This window comes from Fundulus heteroclitus, chromosome 14 (assembly GCF_011125445.2).
Source record: "Fundulus heteroclitus isolate FHET01 chromosome 14, MU-UCD_Fhet_4.1, whole genome shotgun sequence".
In the NCBI taxonomy this organism is placed as follows: Eukaryota; Metazoa; Chordata; class Actinopteri; order Cyprinodontiformes; family Fundulidae; genus Fundulus; species Fundulus heteroclitus.
The window spans coordinates 27,972,297-27,995,663 of record NC_046374.1 but is presented as its reverse complement, the minus strand read 5'-3'; the positions used below and the strand labels follow the sequence as shown (position 1 = coordinate 27,995,663).

Here is a 23,367-nt window from a genome sequence, read left to right as displayed (position 1 = left end):
GCGGATTTTCGGTATATCGTGCAGCCAGATGAATGAGGAATACCTGCGTTAACAGACTAGGAGACAGTCTGTGCTTTAAGGATACATATATTTTCAAACGTGAGCGCTTAGATGTGCGTAAAATGAAAACTTTCTAGTCAACAAAGTAAAGAGTGAAAATCCCAGCATTGATGCTGTGGGATTAGACGCAGACGCCCACTGAAAGCACAGACTGACTCAGAACGCGAGGACTGGCGTAAAGCTATCCCTGAGGCCGAGCGTTATCAGCAGCACTTTGGCGATGGAAGCGTGAGAATGACGCCTCCATCACTCCACCCTCTCCCCTTAATCAGGAGACTGTCTTCGATTATCCGTTTTTTCCGCCCCTACGGTCCCTTCCTCTCTGCTGTCTGCATGAGAGCCATTACCGATAATCTCCTTCCTCTCCTGCTCACCTGACGCACAAACACACAGGGCAAAAGCTGGCGGAGCACAAGCCGGCGTGTTTTCCTGTAAATCAGTCTCATTTTCTCTCATTTTGGGGGGTGGGGGTTAGGGGGGGGGGAGGCTTCGGTTTCGCTGCCGTGGTGCCTGGGGACAGCGAGGGGTCGGCTGGGTCTAATCTGAGCTCTGATCCCTTCTCCTCTCCCCGGAGACCCCAGGACTAACCTCACGTAATGACCCCTGATTAGGAAGGCTGCCTCCGACATGGCACAATGAGGGGCTTTCTGTGTGGGGGTCTGACACACACACAAACGCACGGAGGCACAGGAGAGCACGCGAGCGCACGCACACACCTGAAGAGCGCCTGGCTTTTAGCACGGTAAACACACGCAGAGAAAAAAGGATGTGAGGTCAGGAGAGTTGATCTTAGAGATAGTTTCGTGTCTCGTCTTGCTACGCAAAAACGATGTGACAATCAAGTTTTCCACACCTGCGTCTGCTCCGTCTGTAACACCCGGATAACAAGGCGAGCAAATCCACTGATGAGGCGATAAAGTGCATTTCAGAAAACACCCTTTGTTCACGACAAGGTTATACTTTCACTACAATAAAACCTCCAAGCACACGAACAAGGGAGCTGAGGTTTAGTAAGATGATACGACCACAAACCGGAAGATGCAACACATTGTGACATGCACTGCAGAAACGGATCTAAAAATAAGTAAAATGTTCTTAAAGTTAATGTATTTATCCTTGATTTGAGTAGGTAAATAAGATTATCTGCCAATGGAATGAGTATTTTGACCCCTAAAATAAGATAATTAGACATCCTTCATTTGAAATAAGATGATGGAGATGAATTATTCCTCTTTTAAGTGCAAAAATCTTATTCCATTGGCAAATCATCTTATTTACCTGCACAAATCAAGGACAAATACACTAATTTTAAAGAACATTTTACTTATTTCTAGTTCCGTTTTTGCAGTGTGTCTTTGTGGTTTTAGCTCATCAGTAATACTTTTTCCCTTTTTTGGTCATTTTGGTTTTATGTTGATTCTGTGCACCAGTTCTGAAAACTCAGAATCTCACCTGCAGTAATATGCGGCAGTCAAACATGTCTAATTTTGGGGAATGAGAGACAAACTGTAATTGGGGAGTCAAGCTAACATCTACTGAGTATAAGCTGCTTAAAAGCGGCTTCTGCTTTCTAAGATGACTTCAACTCACAACCTTTCTACCGGTTTCAGTGAGGATGATCAAAAAAAGCGTTCTTCTGCATCAACGTCGTTGCTCGATGCGGTTTAGTAAATATTACAAAAAAATAATAATAATTGGGTAGGACTTCTGGACGGGTTGTTCTTTGTTGAAACATTTTAGTCTCTTCTCCAAGAGACTTCTTCAGTCAGTAGAGTTGTAGGTAAACTCAGCCTGACAGCGGATCAACAAGGTTAAGTGTGACAATCAAAACTGGTTAATCATGCAACCCTGGGCGGGAACTCCCACCATTTCCCTCTAAACTTGTCTCACAACTTATGAATAAATTATATTTTATTTGAATCAGCCTGAATCTGAGTTGTCAGCTTGCCTTTGAGTAATTTCTTTAACCTACATAAACTGAAAGCCAGACTTCTTGTGTATGTTAGCTAAGGTGACCGGACGTCCCAGATCTTAGGTCCTGACATGGTAGAACAGCTGTGCGCCCCGTTAGCATTAGCATTGCAGATCGACTAACCCCCGGTTTTTTCTTCAGAAATATGGCCACCTTAAGCTAAAATAATTTTTTGTATGTTTTGGCTTAAGTTTTAGTATCTGTTAGCTCAGCTTTGGTTCCACTTTGATTAATTGTTAGCTTCACCTTTCAAGGAATGCTGGTTGAACTTTGAGTAGCTGTTCAACTGACTCTAGTTAGCCGTTGGATTGGCTTCAATTTCATTAACGGAGGCTTAACTTTGAGTTTCTGTAAAATAAAAATACCCGTGGATAAATGTGAGCTTGAAAATGAGTAGCTGTCTACATTTTGAGTAGCCATTAGCTTGGCTTTGAGTAGCTTTAGGCTTGTTAGCTTAACTTTAGGCTTGTTAGCTTAACTTTAGGTTTGTTAGCTTAACTTTATTTAGCTGTTAGATTGACTTTCATTGCATTCAATTTGCTCATGTTAACAGCTCAGATCTGGGAATTATGTCAAACCCCAAATGTTAATTGTACTGCAGTTGAAAGTCAGAAATCCAAAATTTGATTTGCCAAAATTGTTGGTGCTAACTGCTGATAGCAACACAAGCTAATGTATTTCTCCATTTTTTTTATTCTGTGGTCAGTGTGTGTGTCTGTTGGCATAACTAAGTCCTGTTTTCTGGGTAATAAAACCAAATCAACAGACTGAAACAGAACGACAGCAACTGAGAGAAAGAATGAGCAACTGGCCCACTGTTTGACCCACTGGACCAGAGTGTGTACGTCTGCCCTCCCTGCGGTTTTCGCATGGAAAAACAATCTTCGCACAGCGCATTAGCCTTTAGTGGATGAACAGAGCCAGCCAGTTTCCATATAACCCAGTATTGAGCTGGGAAACTAAGTCTCTTAAGGAACCACAGAGAGCTGGGTTTCCAAGACAGAGTGGCCTGGGCCAAGCATTCAGGGGTATCAAACTGACTGACACAAAAATCTGTAACATGCATATTTCTGTCGCCCTTAAGAATGCAAACTTATTAATCACCCTGAACGAGTTTAGTACAGAGTAGATACAGCTGGATTCTCACAACTGAACTGACAGAAAGTCTTGTTGCTTTAAAACCCGACCCAGGTTTGGGTCTGACTGCTCAAACTGACCGACACTAGAAAGGATGTTGCAACGCGTGGCGTCTTTGTCAAGACCTAACCCTCAACGTTTTCCCTTTTTTATCCTTCAAAATCTATCATTTCAAAGTTTCCCTTTATTTTCCACCACAGTTTCCACCAACACAGGCACCAAAAAAAAAAAAAAAAAAACGGAGAGGAGACAAGAAACATAGCTTTGTTTTCATTAAATAAAAAAAATAAAAACGTCAGCCTGGTGTGTTAACCTCAAGCAGGAACTTGTGATGCAGTGCACCACTTATAAAGATGGGGATTAGGTGCTGCAAACCGCAGGGACTTAATGTTTCTGATTATCACCAGTAGAGGGCACAGCCTTTTTAAACTGTGTCTCCTCACCTTTCAGGTCTAAATTTAACCCATCTGCAATATTTTCAGATATTTATACTTTTACAACTAGGAGGTTTTGGAAATGTGAGTTATTACAGCCTCTGAAATAAATGTGGTCTTAATCCATACAAACTTTCAGCTAAGTAGTTACAAAATGACACAATGATAAACAAGTGAGAGGAAACAATTTCATAAAAGTAATAGAATTAGTTTGCAACAAGATCCTTTTTAAGTAAGAAGAAATAAAGACAAAAAAAACTCTCCTTATGCAGAGACATTTGTTTAAAAATCTTATGCAGTGATGAATTGTATATAAATGGGAATGTTTTTTTAAGATTTATCAATATTACTGTACTTTTAAATCCTGCAAATGGTTGAAAGGTTGTGAAGACTTTGAATATCATCAGAAGGGGCTGGGAAAAAATAAGTGATGTTTGCAAAGACATAGTAAATTGAAAAAGCATTCAGGGTCTAACATCTTCAAACATTTTGACATTTTACAGTCGGATACCTGCATGTACTTCATCAGGATTTTATGTGATCAAGCATCACAGATAGGACAAAATTGGGAAAATATGACGTTGGAAAAGCACCTTTTGCTGTAAATGTTTCCACCTCCTCTGCAAATCTAGGGGCTGAATCTTTGTTTGGTTTTTATTGAGTCAGATTGAATTGAGAAAGTCTGCGAGAATCAGTTTGTAAGTTTTACCAAAGATTCTCAGTTTGATTGATGTTTGGACTTTGACTGGGCCATTCCACCATGCTGTTGCTACACGCATAGTCTCTGAGGGATTGCTGCAAAGTTAATGACACAATGCAAGCGACTGTCTACATGCTTATCCGGGACGATTGATTGATTTTAATGCAGTTCAATCCGATCAAGGAATTTTGAGCGTGTAAACGTAGCTAATAACTCAAATGCAATCTCCTGGGTATCCTCAGAAAAGCTTTAACCAATCCGTCTATATGTTTCAATTGAATTGACTTTGTAAAAGTGCCTTGAGATGACGTGTTGTGAACTGGCACTATATACATAAATTAAATTTAATTGAAAATACCTTGATGCAAACAGTTCCATTGTATCTCTGGCTGTACGTCCAAGTTCAATTTCCTTCCAGAAAGTGATCCATTGCCTTCGGCGACAGGTTTTCTTTCCAGATTGTGTTGTATTTAGGCGCCTCATCCATCTTCCAATACACTCTGACCAGCTCCCATGTCCCTGATGAAGAAAAGCTTCCCCCACACCCTGCTTCTGCCACTACCGTGTTTCACCACATGTGATCATCTTGTTAGTTTTTCACCATGCAGGGTTTTTTGGCATTTAGGCCAAAAAGTTCAATTCTGGTGTAATTTGACCAGGCTCGTTAGAATACTGTGTGCAGGACGTTCTTCTGCTTCCACTTAACAATGGCTTTCTTCCTGATTCACACCTATTAAGGGCAATTTAATGCTCTTCTTCTTGTCCGGCCAGTTCTTAAACTTTTCACTTATAGTGGAACTCCACATTGGCAGCCAGTGCTTACAGTTTTAGGAACACGGCACTTGAACCTTAGAGTTTCTTGTCGGAGCTTTGTTAAGACGAGCAGAAACTAAAACATAAACTTCACCTGGCTGCTCAGACGTCTTGACCTCCTCACCACGCCAACAAAGCCATCTCTGATTCGGACCGACGACAGAAAGCGTGGAAAGACATACAGTACGTAGCGAAAAGAAAAGAAAAGAGCAGGAAGGAGTATTTTTTAAGAAAGGATGGATGGAGGGGGCAGGCGGAGACGGGAAGAGGTGGGAGCAGCGAGGGCAGAGAAAAGAATAAAGGAGTCTTTACATGTCTGTGGAACCAGCAGCTCGCAGCACTTTCACATAATTTAAGACATATGGACGTTATTAGGACAACTTTGTGCGTGAGTGTGTGTTCTTGTCTTTGCGCTGCAGGCTACATAAGACAGTCACGTTTTTGTGGTGCAGCAGAGTGACTGTTGTACAGAACAATCCCCCTTCAGCGCACACCACCCCCCACCCCTCCCCCGACTGGAAGCTGGACTATCCCAGAATGACGCTGCACAAAAACACGGTGTTTGATTGGCAGGGAGGTGCCAGGTGGGTGTGATGACCTGTAGTTACCTCTGAAGGAGCAACACAGTGACGGACTGACTCGGTCCTACGGTAGCTCGAGCCTCCTGCTCCGCGTCTATTTATATCAGACTGCATGAACAGGCAAAGGGCTCAGTCACATTGAACAAACAAACAGAGTGAATGGGTTAATTCACAGCCTTACACAAGCAACCAGGTAATCCTTTATAGTGGTCTATGTCAGAGGCATTTCGGGCTTTTTGGTTGTCTTTTGAAGATTTTCTATTGGCCTTGGGTTGCTTTTCCATTCACTTTTAGTCCAGTCATTTAACAAAACTTTTAAAGAATGCTGTTTTCAGTCAACAGCTTTTTGTTGATCACCTTGTTGGAACTGAAACCCTGTGTTCTTGATACTCCTCAACTAAAAATGGGACCAAATTCTTTCTTTGCAGAAGACAGGCTGTTGATAACAGAGAGGCCTGAAGATCATATTTAAAAATGGTTCATTGCTAAGCTGTATGTTGTGTTGACAACAGTGCTTCCTGGTTGAAATGATTCACATATCATAGTAGAAAGGCTTAACAAAAACAGCAATGCTTCTAAAAACCATCTAAGGCGGGACTGAAAACGAATGAAAAAGCAGCCAAAGAAGTCCAGAGGATAACGTCAAGCTGCTGTCACACCGTTTCCTAACTTGTAATGTCTCCTGGTTTCATGAAAAACACATTGGGTGGTTCTTAGCATAAGAAAGTTACTTTCTGGAACATTCTTAAGTAAGTGTGTCACTTTCTATGCAGTACCATACTGAATAGTATATGTATATTTGGATGAAGGGTGTGGAATTCACTGTGTTCAGCTGTGTCAGGACCCCGTACATTACTTTTGCAACAACGCCTTGTCTCCGTTTTTTATTATTGTTGTTTTTCCCTACTTAACATCAGACAGGCTGTCAAGGAAAGGGATTCTAGAGCTCTACGAGCAGTCGGACAGTGATAACCAAAACGAGATCAGAAAGTACGCCCAGCTGTCAGTTGCACTTTCAGTTTCAAGTATCCGGCATGCGGAGTTGCGTAAACCTTTAGCGATACAGAATGTGTACTTAGTGTGGCATTGACAAACAAGAAAGACAAAGGTTTACATTTTTATACCCCGCCGTATAGAAATTTCGCCTCTGTATGTCACATCTGGAGGAGGACCAACTAAACAACCTGCATCGTATTTAAACAGGACACTACAAAAGTCTGCAAAGTTCAAATGTTTCTTCGATCAGGTCTGCGGTAGCTGACTTGTCCTTTACACAACATGAATTAATAATAACTCACTTGACCCAGTTTTGCACCAATATTCACCTAAACCTAATCAGTTTTTGCTAAATAACAATAAAAAATAAAATGTTTTTATAAACCTCTGCAACATTTAACGTTTGCCCTTCTAGTGAAACTACGCAGAGCTGAATTAATCAGGTTTGCTTTGAAACGCACTAAAAACTGACGTTAAAAACAGTTCCTCCTTAAATAAAGAGCTAAAACCTAACACGAGGACTTTCCCCGAGGTCAGATTCTGTGTTTAAGCTGCCGTGGTGGAGGGAGATGCCACGTCATGTGAGCCGACCGGAGATCTGCAGCCGGCGTAGGAAAAGCGGCAGCGCTAACATACCCAAACAGTTAGCGGATACAACCAACACGTGCACGCTCTCATGCTTGCACCGAGCTCAGTGGACCATTGTTTATTCATTTAGTGGAGGGATGAGAGCAGGGTTTAAAGAACGGAGCAGAAAAAAAGGGGAACATAAAGGACAGCAGAATGAGGTAAGGGGGGAAAAAAATAGGAGGATGAATGCCCAACTGATGGTGAACCACATGGATCAAATCCCAGTGGGATTTTCTTTCTTCCCTCTATACCTCTGACTCATGTAGAGGCCCTTTGTTGTCATAAATACAAAGTACACGTTACTTTTTTTTAAATTCATTTTGATGTTATGTAAAAGTTGCAACTTTGTTATGGTGCACCCTCTTGGGAAGATCTCCCCTGACAAAGAGACGTTAACCTCAAAAGACCTCATCTCCAAGAAATAAAGAAAAAAACTAAATAAGCGTGTGACTTTTGAGTGAACCCACGTCCGCCGTGATCCCCTCAGAGGGAGCCGACGGCCCTGACTGGCCACCAGTCGTTACACAGAAGCTCCGATATGAAGGCAAAAATGCTTGTTCAGGCGTTCCAGCCTCCTTTCACCGAGCAGAAAATGCAAACCATGTGGAGCTGTTCGCCGAGCATTCGCCCCGAGGACGTGCCGCGTTGTCTCCTTCAGATTCCTGATTCACTCAAACCTTGTCATGGAAAAATCTGTGGAAGTTGAACTGGAAGCCGGTCGCCAAATTGGACCCAACAAGCAGCTCCTTTATGTTCAGTTCCCCCGACAGCTCGGACTGTCAGATACATGAAAATGTTATTTATTTAGTTAAAGATGGACTGTTTAGAATAGGTGTGAAGGCCTTTCATTCTTCTACTTCTAAATCATACCCAGGACAGTTTTAGGGGGGCAGTTTCAGAGGTCAGATCTGGGGGAATGTTATTTGTTCAAACAGCGCTGACGACTGGTGATTGATTCAGCTTGAAAAAAAAGAAAAAAAAAAAAGAAAAGCTTGACGCAAGCTTTACGCGTGCCCCTCTCCTCGCTTTTTGTCTTCAGCCTGTCAGTCTGGTCTTTGCTGACTGCAAAGGAAAAACTGAAATATTTAGGTTTCCCTAAAGTTGGATGCAGGAAGGGGGAGAACATCGTAAAACAGTTAATAGAGGGGAAAAAAAGATGTTAATATAGATACTGGATGTCTTTCATTGTAATTATCCATGTTATTCTCTGACTAAACCCAGATTTGTTGATTTAAATTGTCACGTCTTGCAAGTATCCCCCCGTGAGTTGACGGAGTTGCTTTGTGACTTCATCAAATCTAAATCTAGACAGGTGTAGAAGTCCGTTTTAACCGGAGTTGCCTTTGTCTCTGTCTCTGCAGGTGTTCGCGAAGGTGTTCAGCCATGAGGCCCTGGAGTCCTACCTCCCCAAAATCCAGCAGGTCATCCAAGAGAGCCTCCGAGTGTGGAGCTCCAACCCCGAGCCCATCAACGTCTACAGGTAAACCAGTAGTCCAGGAAGGTTTGCAATGAATGCGTGGAGGATCCTCTTTGAAAAAAAAATTAGCTCAATTATTACAAGCCTTACCATCTGAAGTGATAGCTACACGGGAATAGCAATAACCGGGTTAGAAACGGGGCAGAGCTGCTGATACCCAGCGGTCATTGGCAACCAAGCAGACACACTCTTGTACCTTTTGGTCAACTTAGAACCAATTAACCTAATACTCAAAATTAATTTGGATAGTAAAACTATTTTAATATTATCAAAAATCATACAATTACTGTCAGAGCTGATAAATATTACTGTTCAGAAAGTCCAGATCAAAATGAACTGAACGGTGTTGGATAAGACGGTAAACGTCACGTGACACAGCGAAAAGGAGTTGGAGACATTAAAGAGCTGTTGAAGACAGTTTTAACAGGAAAACGTTGCTCATACTTTGCATGTTGCAGGGAGTTTAGCAGTCACGTTGCCCGTGGAAAGGAGAAATGACATATTCTGGTTCTTCTTTACATCCCTGCAGGGACAACGCTGGATTGCACAAGATTAGATAGCTTCTAAGAAGAGCATTACGAGTCCCTCGCAATCCACAAAGCTCTAGTTCCTTGATAGATATTTCCAGAAAGGGTTTATGTGAAGGATATTAAAGAATATTGATCACAAAGCAATAGCGGGAATGTTTTTTATGATTATCAAGGCTAAATTTAACATCTTAGTGGCAGAGGAGATTTGCGTGAGGTTGGGTCCAACTGGCTGTATTCTCACTGCACAAATGGAGATATTCCCACAGAGAAACTCCTGTCAGTACGGCACAGATACAAGATTAGTTTGGTTCTCATGGTTGCAAGAGAAAGGCAAGCAGTTTTTGGGTGTGTTAAAAAAAAAACTGGAAGCTTTAGGGTTGCTTAGAGTTCTTAGCCAGAAATGAACGATGTCTGCAAGAAAATTGTTACGTACTCTGTTAGGTTTTCTAATTTGTAGGGGAACATGTTCTGTGAATGACCGTGTGGGCGTCTCTCCCCAGGGAAAGCCAGAGGCTGTCCTTCACCATGGCGGTCAGGGTGCTCCTCGGTTTTAGGGTGGCCGAGGACGAAATGAGGCACCTGTTTACCACCTTTCAGGACTTCGTGAACAACCTGTTCAGCCTGCCGATCGACCTGCCGTTCAGCGGCTACAGGAAGGTAGGACTTTAAAAACGGTTTTCCCCCTCTTGCGAGGATTTTCCCTAAATGATTGGAGCCTGGTTTGAGGAGACCGATTTTGAGCAGAACACATCCTTCTGTTGAACGTACGAGGACGTGACCGGCCAGGTGCTTAGCGTGTGTTTTTCCTGCGTTTCTCCTGCAGGGTATCCGTGCTCGAGACACCCTTCAGAAAGGCATAGAGAAAGCCATCAGAGAAAAGCCGCTGTGTTCCCAGGGGAAAGATTACAGCGACGCTCTGGACGTCCTGATGGAGAGCGCCAAAGAGAACGGCGCCGAGCTCAGCATGCAGGAGCTCAAGGTAAAACATCTCTGCACAAAGATGGAGTCCACATTTTCTGCACTGTGCATTTCAGGGACAATTCAACGAGATGCTAATATATATATATATATATATATATATATATATATATATATATATATATATATATATATATATATATATATATATATATTTGTCTACACATGTTTATGGTTGTAAGCATTTTTCTGCTCAGGTTAGTTTCACTTTATCATTCACGGATGGTGAAACTCCTGCCACAAGCGTCACACTCAAACCTGACTTGTGGGCGGAGTGGGCTGAGTTGTGGCATACGCAGATATTTGACTCCACCCTTTAATCATTGCACTTGGAAAAAAAAAATACCTTAATTAGGAGAAACGAGCATGCAGGTATATTTTGGAGTAAAGCCAGACACACAGGAAGTCACGGAATTACATACAGAAGGGTGCAACAAAACTGAAATTGAATGTTTATGATAGAAATGAATGCATGCGAGAAACAAGCCCTCTTTGGTAAAATATGTAGCTAATGTCCGCAGACAGTGAAGGAAACATCGTCAGGGACAGGCGCACACTCTACTTACTCATTTGAGGAATTCTGTGGATGCTTATTTCTTTCCCTGCTTCACTGTTTGTGGTTTCTGGGTACGGTCCAGGACCAAAAATAAGTCAACACTGCCCCCGCTAGGGGTTTGAATGAGGCCTCCTGTACGTGCATGTATGTGCACAGAACCTGAACTGGGGAGGCCCTGTCGCAGAGGCCCAGGCTCTCCCCTTTAGTTCTGTGACGGATGTGAAACACTCACTGGGTGAAGCTCAGACACCGAAGATGGCCGAGGAGCCGTTTACGACCTGAGGCATACTGCCCGGTCTGTCTTATTTATTCCAGGAAAAAATTGCGGCACATTCTGTGTTATTGGAAAACACTTTTCAAGAATCAAAAATGTCTCCATTAAGTTGTGGATGTTCCACAACTTAAGGTCCACTTTTTTTTTTAGCTTGGCCAAGAAAACAAAAACAAAACCTAAAGTGTGAGATAGAGGGTTTGTTGCCAGAGGCAAGTTCTCTACTTGGAGCTGCTCGGCTTGGGTTTTTACCAACTGCATTTTCAAAATAATAAATCAAAGTGAAACCAGCGTCCAGGGACAGAAAATCCCTTTTCCACAATCATAAAAATCTGCACCAAAGCTCAAAGGTGTAGCTGCTACTGTAGGGAAATCAAATCGTTTATTGGTTGGAAACTTGTAGGTCGAGGCTATCTTATCGTTTAGACGACTGCAAGATATTAAACAGAACATAAAAGATAGCGGCATCAACTTCCCCCCCCTCCATGCTTCCGCAGGAATCAACCATCGAGCTGATCTTCGCTGCCTTTGCCACCACCGCCAGCGCCAGCACCTCCCTTATCATGGCGCTGCTCCGCCACCCTCAGGTTCTGGAGCGCCTGAGGGAGGAGCTGAGAGGCAGGGGCCTCCTCCACAATGGCTGCCTCTGTCCTGAGAGAGAGCTGAGGCTGGACACCATAATCAGCCTCAAGTACCTGGACTGTGTCATCAAGGAAGTGCTGAGACTCTACACGCCGGTCTCCGGGGCCTACCGAACAGCCATGCAGACCTTCGAACTGGATGTAAGTCTTCTCGTTATGTTTGTCCAGTACTCCCTAACATCCAGATACAGCCGCAGTGACTGCTTGTTCACGTAGGATGGCTGTAAAATAGTTTTTACTATGTGCCTTGAGTACCTCAAGGCACCATGTCAGGCCCCATTCTCTTCAGGTTGTTTGGGGTCAATGTACCGTATTTTCCGGACTATAAGTCGCTCCGGAGTACAAGTCGCGCCAGCCATAAAATGCATAATAAAGAAGAAAAAAAACATATATAAGTCGCACTGGAGTATAAGTCGCATTTTTGGGGGAAATTTATTTGATAATATACAACATCAAGTACAGACATGTCATCTTGAAAGGCAATTTTAAATAAAAATAGAACGGAGGCAACAACAGGCTGAATAATTGTACGGTTAGCTTAAGCTACATGACACAACTAAAATTCCCCTTTCTTTCTCCGTTTTAGCAGCATGACAAACCTAAAAGTTCCTAAATAGCAGAGTATAGTGCTAGCTTGGAGTGTTTTTTGGTTAAAACATGTGTACCGTTACGCCCCTACTAACGAATACCTTCTGGTACATGACTTTGAGACTTTGTGCACTGATAGCGATCCACTCAGCTCATGCAGACTTTACCAAATGTAGCAAAGTGTGATCAGACGGAAGACAACATTGTTATTTTTGACTTGTTATTGGTTCATGGTGCAGTCTGTAGCCTTGCTTAGCGACGTTTTCATGGGTAGAGTTAGCCCCCAACGCTGTGTGTTAATGCATTTTTGTGAAAATAAATAAATATCTGACAAGGAAATATAAGGAAGTTTTCTCTAATTTATCTGAATAATTATTTCCAAAGTTGTACTTTGGTTTGAGAGACCAAAGTGCTTTATTACATTCTGTACTGACTGCCCCCATGTTGCGCCCCTAAAAAGCCTCTTGGGCTGCGTTCACACTGCAGGTCTTAATGCTCAATTCCGATTTTTTTGTGAAATCAGATTGTTTTGCGTGGTCGTTCACATTTCCAAATATATGTGACTTGTATGTGATCTCCTGCGTGAACTGAATGCGTTCAACCTAATTGTCCCGCATGCGCACTCGAGGACGCGATGACGTCACACGTAGCAAGCGTCCTCAGTGTTTGCAGAAGTAAACATGGATTATAATGCTGGCGCGCATTTTGCGGTCATAAATCTATTTTCTAACCGGAGCTTTTCCTCCATTGACTGTTCTCCTCATTGTAGTCCGCTATGGGTGTCGTCTTTCTTCCCGCTTCTGCATAGCAGGATGCAGAATAGGGACGTTTGTCGAGTATCGGTGACGTGTAGGTCGGATAAATGCGACCTGGCCGTACAGACACAGGTCACATTTGAAAAAGATCAGATACGTATCGGATTCAGGACCACATATCTAAGTGGCCTGGGTCACATTTGAAAAAATCCGATCTGTGTTGTTCAGACTGTCATGAAAAGATCAGATCTAGGTGGCATATGGGCAAAAAAATCTGAATCACTTCAGGCTGCAGTGTGAACGTAGCCTTATTCTCCGCTTCTCTTATCGCTCTCTCTCTACAGGGAGTCCAGATTCCCAAGGGCTGGAGTGTGATGTACAGCATCCGGGACACCCACGACACCGCCGCGGTCTTCAAAGACGTGGAGGCCTTCGACCCCGACCGCTTCAGTCAGGAGAGGAGCGAAGACAAAGAGGGCCGCTTCCACTACCTGCCGTTCGGCGGCGGCGTCCGCTCCTGCCTGGGGAAGCAGCTCGCCACGCTCTTCCTTCGCATCCTGGCCATCGAGCTGGCCAGCACCAGCCGCTTCGAGCTGGCCACTCGCCAGTTCCCGCGCGTGGTCACGGTTCCTGTGGTTCACCCCGTGGACGGGCTAAAGGTCAAGTTCTACGGCCTGGACTCCAACCAGAACGAGATCTTGGCAAAGTCAGACGAGCTGCTGGGGGCAACGGTGTAATACGGGCAGGTGCTTATTATGGGGGGTGGGCGGAGAGGTTCTTTAGGGAGAGGGTTGATGGAAGGCAAAAAAAATGATTTTTTTCCTTCTTCAGCTTTGTTCTTCCGCGTTGGAGCGTACCTTTCAGACTTTTCGTGTCTTCTAACAGCTGATGATCAGGACTTTTCTTCGAGAGAGGAGGAAACTGCCAAAAAAAAGCTTCTTAAATATGCTCTATTCTGTGTATTTCCCCGAAGAAGTACGCATACAAAATATGTAGAAAAAGCTATCTAATATAATTTGAGTAAGAGTAGTGCACAACCAGACTTTTGGTGAAATGAAGGGTTGAGGTGAGAAAAGTAAAGTTACTGTGTTTTGAAGAGAGGCGGGAGCTAAAACAGGGTATAGAGAGAAGGATTATAATTGTCAACCGTTTTGCTTGTGCTTAAATTCAACAAATCAGTTTCAGTTGTCTTGCAGGGTACAAGAGATGGATTATATATAAACAGAGTTTTTTTTTTCTTTCCTTATCTGGTTTTACACTTTAAGCAGATCTGTTAATTTGAGATTAGCAGCTGGTCTTGCACCCATGTGCTAAAACGTGTAATATTTTGTCTGATACAAGGATAAACATAAAAAAAACAAAAAAAAAAACAATCGGTTACAAAAAAAAGATCCAGGACAAAATTGCTTTGATTGAACGGATTTGTTTAGCATCTTTTAAACTACGCTTAAGGAATCCTTTAGTGCCGATCTCTAATATCAGCTTGAGTTGAAAACATTCGAAAAACTGTTCAGTTTGGTCGGTTTTATTTATGTTCCGTTTGGTTTGCCGTTTATTTGGATTGGAGAATACAAATACATAATGTATTGTTAGCTTTACTGTTAGGAAACCACTTGATTAGGTCCAAACCCACACTTGGTTAGGTTTAGGATTAACTAAACTTTAGGAGTTAAACTTACATGGTTAAGTTAAGTTTGAAATCAAATTTACTCGATTAGGTTTAGCAGAAAAATCTTGCTGGTCGGCTTTAAGGACCAAACTTAGTTATGTTTAATTGTCTAAATTCTTACCCAAAAACTTCTGCTACCCAACAATGACACTAAATTGTATCACAGTTACAACATTCAACACCTGTTAAAGGAAAGATTAACTCTGAAGGATACATTCTACTTTTGATTTTTGAGAAAACGGCATAACTGAACAACTCGATGAAGGATCCAGTTGGATCCAATAAAGTTTTGGGATTCAGTTTTCAGAACTGTGAATCCTGATCTGTCAATCATTACTAAACATTCAAAACAGATTTATACCTCTATTTCTTTTTCTAAAAAAACAAACAAAACAACAACAACAACAACACAGGTTGCCTGTTCCCAACACTAAAACAACATGAACTTGAATGTTTCCTGAATATTGCTTAACCTAGTAATGCTGACCTTAAACTCAGGTGCAAAGAAGACAATGTAAAAAATTAGTATCCGCTTTTTGATATTTTTTTCTGACTGCAAAATGAAATCTTTACTAGTAGCTTTAATTTTGTAGGTGAAACAACTACCTGGCTAATTCCAATTTTAGTTTTAGCTAATGCATTCATCTATGCTGTCGCGTTAAGAACTAGCACAATTTTCAGTTTTTCTAGTTGAATTCTGTGTTCTTACCAATAAGCAATGTCACCAATTTACGCCGAGATTTAATCTCTTGGATAATTAATTTGTCCGTACAGTTGTTCTCATAAAGCAGTGCACCTTCTTAGGCTTAAACCCGGGTTAAGAGGTCCGGGGATGTGGTGAAAGTAAAGGAAGAGACCTACATACATGCTGCTTAAGTGCTGCCTTATCTTTGTCTTTATCGTGCACTTCATTTTATCGTCCCACCACCACACGGAGGACAGCGGTGTTTTCTCGTCGCTCCTCCGGGTCAACAGTGAGACTGCAAAGCGAATTCCTTCCCAGAAGGCTCGAGGTGGTTGCGCAATCAGAACCTTCGGAGTTTGCGCGTTCCGGCTACCCCACATGGAGGGGGGCGGGGCTTCCTCAGACGTTCCAGACTACTCCGGAAAGAGTTCTGACGCGTCACAGAAAAGGACCAATGAGATGTCAGGCGCGGGGCGGGGCTTGCGTCTACAACGCTTTTCCTATTGGACGATCTTGATGGACTTTGCCTGTGCCACGCCTTTTTTTTTTTTTTTCATTTCTCCCAACCACACCACTGATTTTATTTTTTGTTTTAGTTTATATTTTCACAACAGAAAAATATGAAAACTGAAAGGGTTTGTTTTGCTGCTTTTCTTGTATACATTTTCAAATTGAAAGTTATAGATTGCAATAGTTTGTACTGAGTGAGATTTGTTATGTCAATTCATTTTAAAGCATTTCTGAAGCATAAAGAGCATTAATAGGGTTATTGATAGGTGTCTATTAATTTGTACATTATTCCTTATCAGAATATGGGGAAAATAACTATTTACATCAACTAATAACCTAATATTAATGTTATTGTATGATTAATATTGTTGGTATAAGATATTTGAAATGCTATTTTTTATTCTATTGCAGATTTAGAGATTTTAGCCTACATGAGAATGTCTTTGGTAAATATTGGATGTATTTAGAATGTTACGGATTTCAGTTTATATTGTAAACAGTGTTTAAAATGTTGATATTGTTGATTTGATTACTGTAATAATTATTATTTTTGTTATCCAGGCTTATTATCACTGCATTTTATTTTACATTAATTATGGAAACAGAAAGCACTTGCCAGATATGTTTATTTTTTAAGTGCCATGCGACTACAGTTCCCTCTTCCTTTCTGAAGCTGTCCCTTGTCCTTCTGTACATATTTGCAATTCTTTTTACAGGAAGAAATGTTCATCTAGTTTAATTATGAATGTCTTGTGATAGTTTTTCCCTTTTGCTTTTTTGTTACCAAGATTGCTATGTGTACTCCTGTAATAAACCACAAAGAAAAAAAATAAATCTCCCAGTGAAATGTTTCGTCACCTAACCACCTAAACAGAAACAAATATTGTAATTGTTCTCAAGAACTTCCTATTTAGAAAATATAATTTTACGTAAATTCAATTAAATTGTATTTATATGGCGCCAATTCATGAAACATGTCATCTCAAGGCACTTTCCAAAGTCTAATTCAATCAGATTATACAGATTGGTTAAAAAAAATATATATATCCTATCTAAGGAAACCCAGCAGGTTGCATCAAGTCTCTCCAAGCAGCATTCACTCCTCCTGAAAGAGCGTAGAGCCACAGTGGACAGTCATCTGCATTATTGATGGCTTTGCAGCAATCCCTCATACTGATCATGCATGAAGCGACAGTGGAGAGGAAAACTCCCCATTGACGGGAAGGAAAACCTCCAGCAGAACCAGAACCAGGCTCAGTATGAACGATCATCTGCCTCGACCCACTGAGGGTTACACAAGACAGAGCAGAGACACAGAAAGCACAGAAGCACACATTGATCTAGTAATCTGTTCTACATTAGATGGTAATAGCGGATGATCTGTCGTCACTGGATGATGTCACAGCTAACAGAATGTCAGACCAGGTGTACCTACTATGAAGGGGAAAAAAATGACAGAACAAAAAGTTAAAAGCTGAAATGACGACAAGCAATGCAAACTGGAGAACAGTAGAAATCAGTAGAGTGAGAAAAATAGGCCCTGATGTCCTCCAGTAGCCTAAGCTTATAGCACCATAACTATAGAGGTAGCTCAGGTTAACATGAGCCACTCTAACTATAAGTTTTGTCAAAAAGGAAAGTTTTAAGATTAGTCTTAAAAGTAGACAGGGTGTCTGCCTCACGGACCAAAACTGGGAGTTGGTTCCACAGGAGAGGAGCCTGATAGCTAAAGGATCTGCCTCCCATTCTACTTTTAGAGACTCTAGGAACCACCAGCAGACCTGCAGTCTAATTAGTTTCATTTGTGATCAACACCATGGCATCAGATGGTAATGACTTAATGTCAGGTTTCTCTGAAGGGCATCACAAACTGAAAACTGAACTGAAAAGGAAGATAAAGAAGAGCCCTTAAATATGTAATAAGCAAAACAGCAAATATACCCAATATAACTCTGGGGGAGCTGCAACATCCCCAGCTCAGGTGAGATAATCAGTTCACACGACAACTATTAGTCATGCACGCCACAAAAGTTGGTTTTATTGAAGAACAGCATGAAGAAAGCAACAGCAAACATGTGGATGAAGCATTGATGCTCAGAGAAGACACACATGGGGAGGAGCAGAAAACCAAAATAATGTACTTCACCCTGAGCGCACCATCCCTACTGTGATGCATGGTGGTGGCAGCGTTATGCTGTGGGGCTTCTCTTCAGCAGGGAAGGAGCAGACCAAGACGGGACGATGAAGGTCGCTGTTTATTCAGTAGTTTGGCCTTCTTGTCCGTACTATATTAATTACGACCATATATTCATCAATATTAAAGTTATAATCACTGAAAAGGCAACTTAAAAAAGTTAAACTCTGTATTGATACTTCTGCTTTTTCCTTCATGACAGTGTTTTAATGGATTCCTCGTAATCTTGGTTTTGTGAAGATGCTCCACAGAAGAACCTGAGTGCAGCAGAGCTCAATAAATGTGACGTTAGCACCAAAGTATCTACCACCACCCTACAAAGGGTTGTAATCGGTCGAATGAAATAGAGAAGCTGAGAAATCAATCTGTAGACATAATGCATAATGTTAGATGTTAGATTTGAGGCCTTATAAAAAACATTTGGAAAAAGGACCGTCTAATAATTGTTGCTTGATTATTTATGTAAATGCATTGACTAGAAGCTTATTCTCAGGGAATGTCATGCATCAGTGTGCAGGGCATTATCAGAACAATCCTAAGGCAAGAGGTGTGATACAAACGGCGTATTGCATGGTAAACAAATATATTCATCCTGTCAGCACATTATGTTTTATTAGTATTAGCAAAGCTAACATCATGAGCGTCATGACCCATATCAAGATAACAGCACTGAGGATGTGAGACAAAGCAAGCTGTTAAGATCTACAAGCAATCATTTGTAGGAAGTTGAACTAAAAGATTATTAGCAACACTCTCATTGAGTAGCTTTTTGAGTATTTCAATGCTACACTGCAAAAACGGAACTAAAAATATGTAATATTTCCTTAAAATGAGTGCATTTGTGCTTGATTTGAGCAGGTAAAAAAAGATGAACTGCCAATGGAATAAGATTTTTGCTCTTAAAATAGGAATAATCTATCTCCATCGTCTTATTTCAAGTGCAGAATGTCTAATTATCTTATTTTAGGGGTCAAAATACTCATTCCATTGGCAGATAATATTATTTACCTTCTCAAATCTAGGACAAAAACATAAATTTTAAGAACATTTGACTTATTTTTATATCTGGTTTTGCAGTGTAACCCTTTATCTACCTTGTCTGAATGAGGTCTACCGTCCTTGAAGTCGAGATACAGATGATGAGAAAAGGATGATGTCAGTGGAGAACAGAGCATCAGTAGTTGCTCTGAAGGCAGTGAGGAGGATGAGGAGAGGACAAAAGAGGAAGAGAAAGACAATAAGAGGCTGAGCGATGCTAAGAAGTTGGGATTTTCTCAATAAAGAGGTTAAAATAACATAAAATTTCTTATCGGCATAGACGAGAGACGGGGTCCCACCGAGACAGTTTATGCATGCCACCCAGAATTTCACGCATCGCCCTTACCTGCTGTGTTTTAGATGCTGTTCTGGATTCTCTTTCAACCTACATCAATATTGTCAGATGGGTCCTATTTAGGTAACTTCCTGACCCAAAAAGGCAGTAAATAGATTGTGGCTATTAGCTCTATGTTTAGCATGCTGTAGATCAGAGAACCCGAGAAGGTTGATCATTGTGGTACAGAAGAAGGGATTGAAGAAACTTTAGGAGACTGAAACACAACAAGCTCAAGAAAGGCCAACATGTGAAAGAGACAGGTGGTGAAACATTTGGTCTAAAATGGTGCCGCTGATTCTGGAAGCATCCAGAACTCTGACCGTCAAGTAGACTTCAGGAACAACATCCAAAGGTGCAGTCTTAGCCCCAGCCGAGAAACTGTGGAGAACCCTGAAGCTCCTCGGCTTTTCTGACCCAGGAGGGGTACAATTAACTCTGATTTTGTACATCTAGCTGCCCACAAACACCAAAAGAGAAGAAGCAGGCACATGGGTCTGCAGTGTACAGTAACAATACTTTGAAATGTAGGGTGATATAACAGAGAGAGGCAGAGATCAGCAGTAAGCGATTAAAAAAATGGATTTAAAGCAGACATCTGGGCCCAGTCAAGACTGACTGCTGCTGGAAAGAGTTTAGCTCAGTTTGTTTGTAGGTTTGCAGCCAGGAGAGCCTGTTTGCCACGCTCAGTACTCCAGCATGAACAAGGGACCCTGGAGTCTGCGGGGACCAGAAATTATTAGATGTTTTTTATGAAAGGCTAGATCATCAGCGACCGTTTGACCTTTGTTTGGATTTTATCCCCTCCCCCAATACGTTTCTTTATAGTTATGTATATTCTGTTAAACATATTTTTTTTCCAACCAAACCATGTTTATACCTGGAATCTTTTCAGATCTTACAGTATAGAAAAGTACCAGTAAAAAATCATATTGAACTGTATCCTACGGCGCCCCTAAAGAGACATTGATGAGGAAAACAATAGAAAATAATTTTCCTCTGTGCACCAGATAGTTTGCCTGCCATCTTTAACATCAATGAAAAGTAACTGGTATCTGGAGCACACAAGAAATGTTTTGTAATTTTTCTGCCCTTCAGTGTTCCTTCAAGGGCTCCATGGTATTCAACACCTGACCAACTATTATTTAAGATAAACCTCTATAATTGGCTTTTTTCTGTGTTTTTTTTTCTTTAATATTTTTTTTAACGCTCTAAATTCTCATGTATGCTGCCATCTTGACCTTGAATTGCTGAGAGATACTCTGTTACGTAAATGTGTACGCATTATTGAGTGTGATTGTGTTAATGTGGCTTTGAGTGGTCAGTATGACCAGAAAATTCCTGCAATTCAGTCCATTTATTGGTAGCTTCCTGCCTAAAAAAAGGTATTTTCTGGGCCCTGTTTCAGAAAGCTGGGTTAGTGGATATTCAGAGTAAGTTCTGGGGTAAATGCCTGCATACTCTGGCTTTTCTGTTTCCGAAAGCCCAGAAGCCTTTACCCTGAGTCAAATTATGACAACAAGTTACTCCGTGAAACAGCCCTGCTACCGAGCACAGCTGTTTGGGCAAACTCTGAGTTTTCCCTTCTTTTTAACAGAGATCTGCACAAGGAAGTGTCAGATTTATACATCTGCAAGAAAATCAGTGTCAACTCATTTTTAGAAGGATGAGTGAAACCAAATTATGGCAAAAATATGAATGAACATATCAGTTATTTCAATAACTCCCACCTTCCCATCATTAATTGTGAATGTGTATTATAGCCAATTAATGCTTTAGTTGGCTATGGTTAAACATAAGAAAACCTATGAGTTAACCTTTCCTGAATAAACTGTATTTTCATACTTTGTCTTGATTTGCTGCCACGTCCTTTCAATGCCGGGTGGGTTGCACCTAGACACGCAATCAATGCCCCCAACTCCCCATTTTTTGATTGAATGAGTGCAGCGTGAGAATACAACTTCAACTCTCCGTCACTCCATCAAATAACAATCATATCACTCATGCATTGACCTTTTCAGCAATTCTCTGCCTCTAACTTGCTTTTTCTGCAGCAACAGCATTGTTTCTTTTTATTAATGATGGTTTAATATTCTCCATATGCCATAATTAAAGATTTCTAATTCCTCTCATGGGAAATGCGCACTTCAAGGCTTCTTATTCCCTGTCATTGCCATGGTGAATGGCATTATCTGCAATCCATTGATGAGCGCTTCTTTCATGCTAGTACTCGTGTTTAACTCAGGGTTGATAGAGTTTAGTAACCTGACTGACATCACCTGTTCTGAAACCGAAAACGCAGAGTATGACGGAGTGAGGTAGAACTACTTAGAGTGGTTGCCATTCTTTCTGAAACGGGTTCCTGGCGGCTCGTACTTGAGCAAGAAGTGGTTGGAGCGCTGCTGTTTTTAAGGACATGGAGGCTCATCTTCCTGGGATTCTCAGTCAGATGGAGATCAATGTTCCACCCATCACTGTGTTCTGGGTCGTTAGAAGCTATTGCTTGGTGTGATTGGAGTACTTGGTCACCTGAATCCTGATGAGATGCTGATGTAATCTTTTTGGAACGTGTTGGAGGACCGAGCTGTAAACACTGGAGAGTTGGAAGTGCAATCCCTCTCTGTTCAGTGATGGCTTTTCCCCAAAGCGCTTTACACTACATTGAGTCATTCACCCACTGATTCACACGGTGGTAAGCTGCCCCAGGGCAGAAGCGCAGCAGATGTACTATCGGCATCATCTGGCCCTCTCACCTGCAGCAGCTGCTGAAGCGGGTGAAATGTCTTGTCCAAACAGCCAAAATTTAGACAGATGGAGCGGGGATTTGAACCGAAAACTCACCTGTTACAGGACAAACTCCAAGCGCGTGCGCCGCTGTTGTCTCCGAAATCTCAAAAACATCAGGCAGGAAGTGAACGCTTGGGCCACTAATGGCTGTTCCTCATGCACAAAATATTTGACCCAAGATTACAGCTTAATTCTAGCCAATAATAAGGAAATGCACATAAACTTCTAAATATGAAGACAGTTAAGATAAACGCTCCAGTTCAATATTTTTGGCAATTAGTAAACATAATATTCTTGATTAGTTCAATATTAACACCTTAAACAGGAAAATGTATTATGATTTAATGCCATACAGAAAAATAAAAATTTTACAAACTGTAGTGGAAATACTGGGATAAAGGCAAGGCAAGGCAAATTTATTTGTATAGCACAATTCAGCACAGAGACAATGCAAAGTGCTTTACATGATTAAAATATAGGAAAATAAAACAGAATAAAAGCAAGTAGGAATAATATGTAGAAAGAAAATAGAACATTAAAAACAGTTGGACTAAAAAAGTTGAACTAATGATGTTTCAGTAGAACAGTTTAACTAGAAGGCTAAACATCAATGTTCCTGTGTGTTTGTAACTGATTTAAAGCCGTATTTACATTTATGTCATATTATTACATGTGAATGTACATGTAATTACATTTACATGCAATGTAATTATTGTCATGATTTTAACTGTATTTTTTTGTGCCAAAAAACAAGAATGTGTCAAAGAACAAACAAAAAAACGACACAATTTAAATAACATCACAGGGAAGATTATAATAAAACATTTCTGTGCTCTAAGGAAAATTCCCTGGATGTTCACATTAATTACATTAATTACAAGACCTCTCTCATCATGCCGATTTGTTGGGTTGCAAGTTGTTTTTGTAGATTTATTGGATGTACTCAGAGAGTACTTTGAAGCAACCTAAATGATTGATGGATCTGAAATTCCTTCCTGTCCTAACCTCGTTTTGACCCTGCAGATAGTTTA

At 41.2% G+C, this 23,367-nt stretch overlaps 1 protein-coding gene across 1 annotated transcript in view; it reads left to right on the top strand.

Moving 5' to 3' along the window:
* Window positions 1–16,817, top strand: part of LOC105935972 (cytochrome P450 26B1) — a 42,048-nt gene extending 25,231 nt beyond the window's left edge. The window contains exons 3-7 of the mRNA XM_012876601.3: window positions 8,685–8,803; window positions 9,831–9,987; window positions 10,154–10,309; window positions 11,633–11,917; window positions 13,464–16,817. Coding sequence (XP_012732055.1) covers window positions 8,685–8,803; window positions 9,831–9,987; window positions 10,154–10,309; window positions 11,633–11,917; window positions 13,464–13,856 — 1,110 coding nt within the window. The 3' untranslated portion in view covers window positions 13,857–16,817. The remainder of the gene's footprint in view (window positions 1–8,684; window positions 8,804–9,830; window positions 9,988–10,153; window positions 10,310–11,632; window positions 11,918–13,463) is intronic.
* The last annotated feature ends 6,550 nt before the right edge of the window (window positions 16,818–23,367 follow it).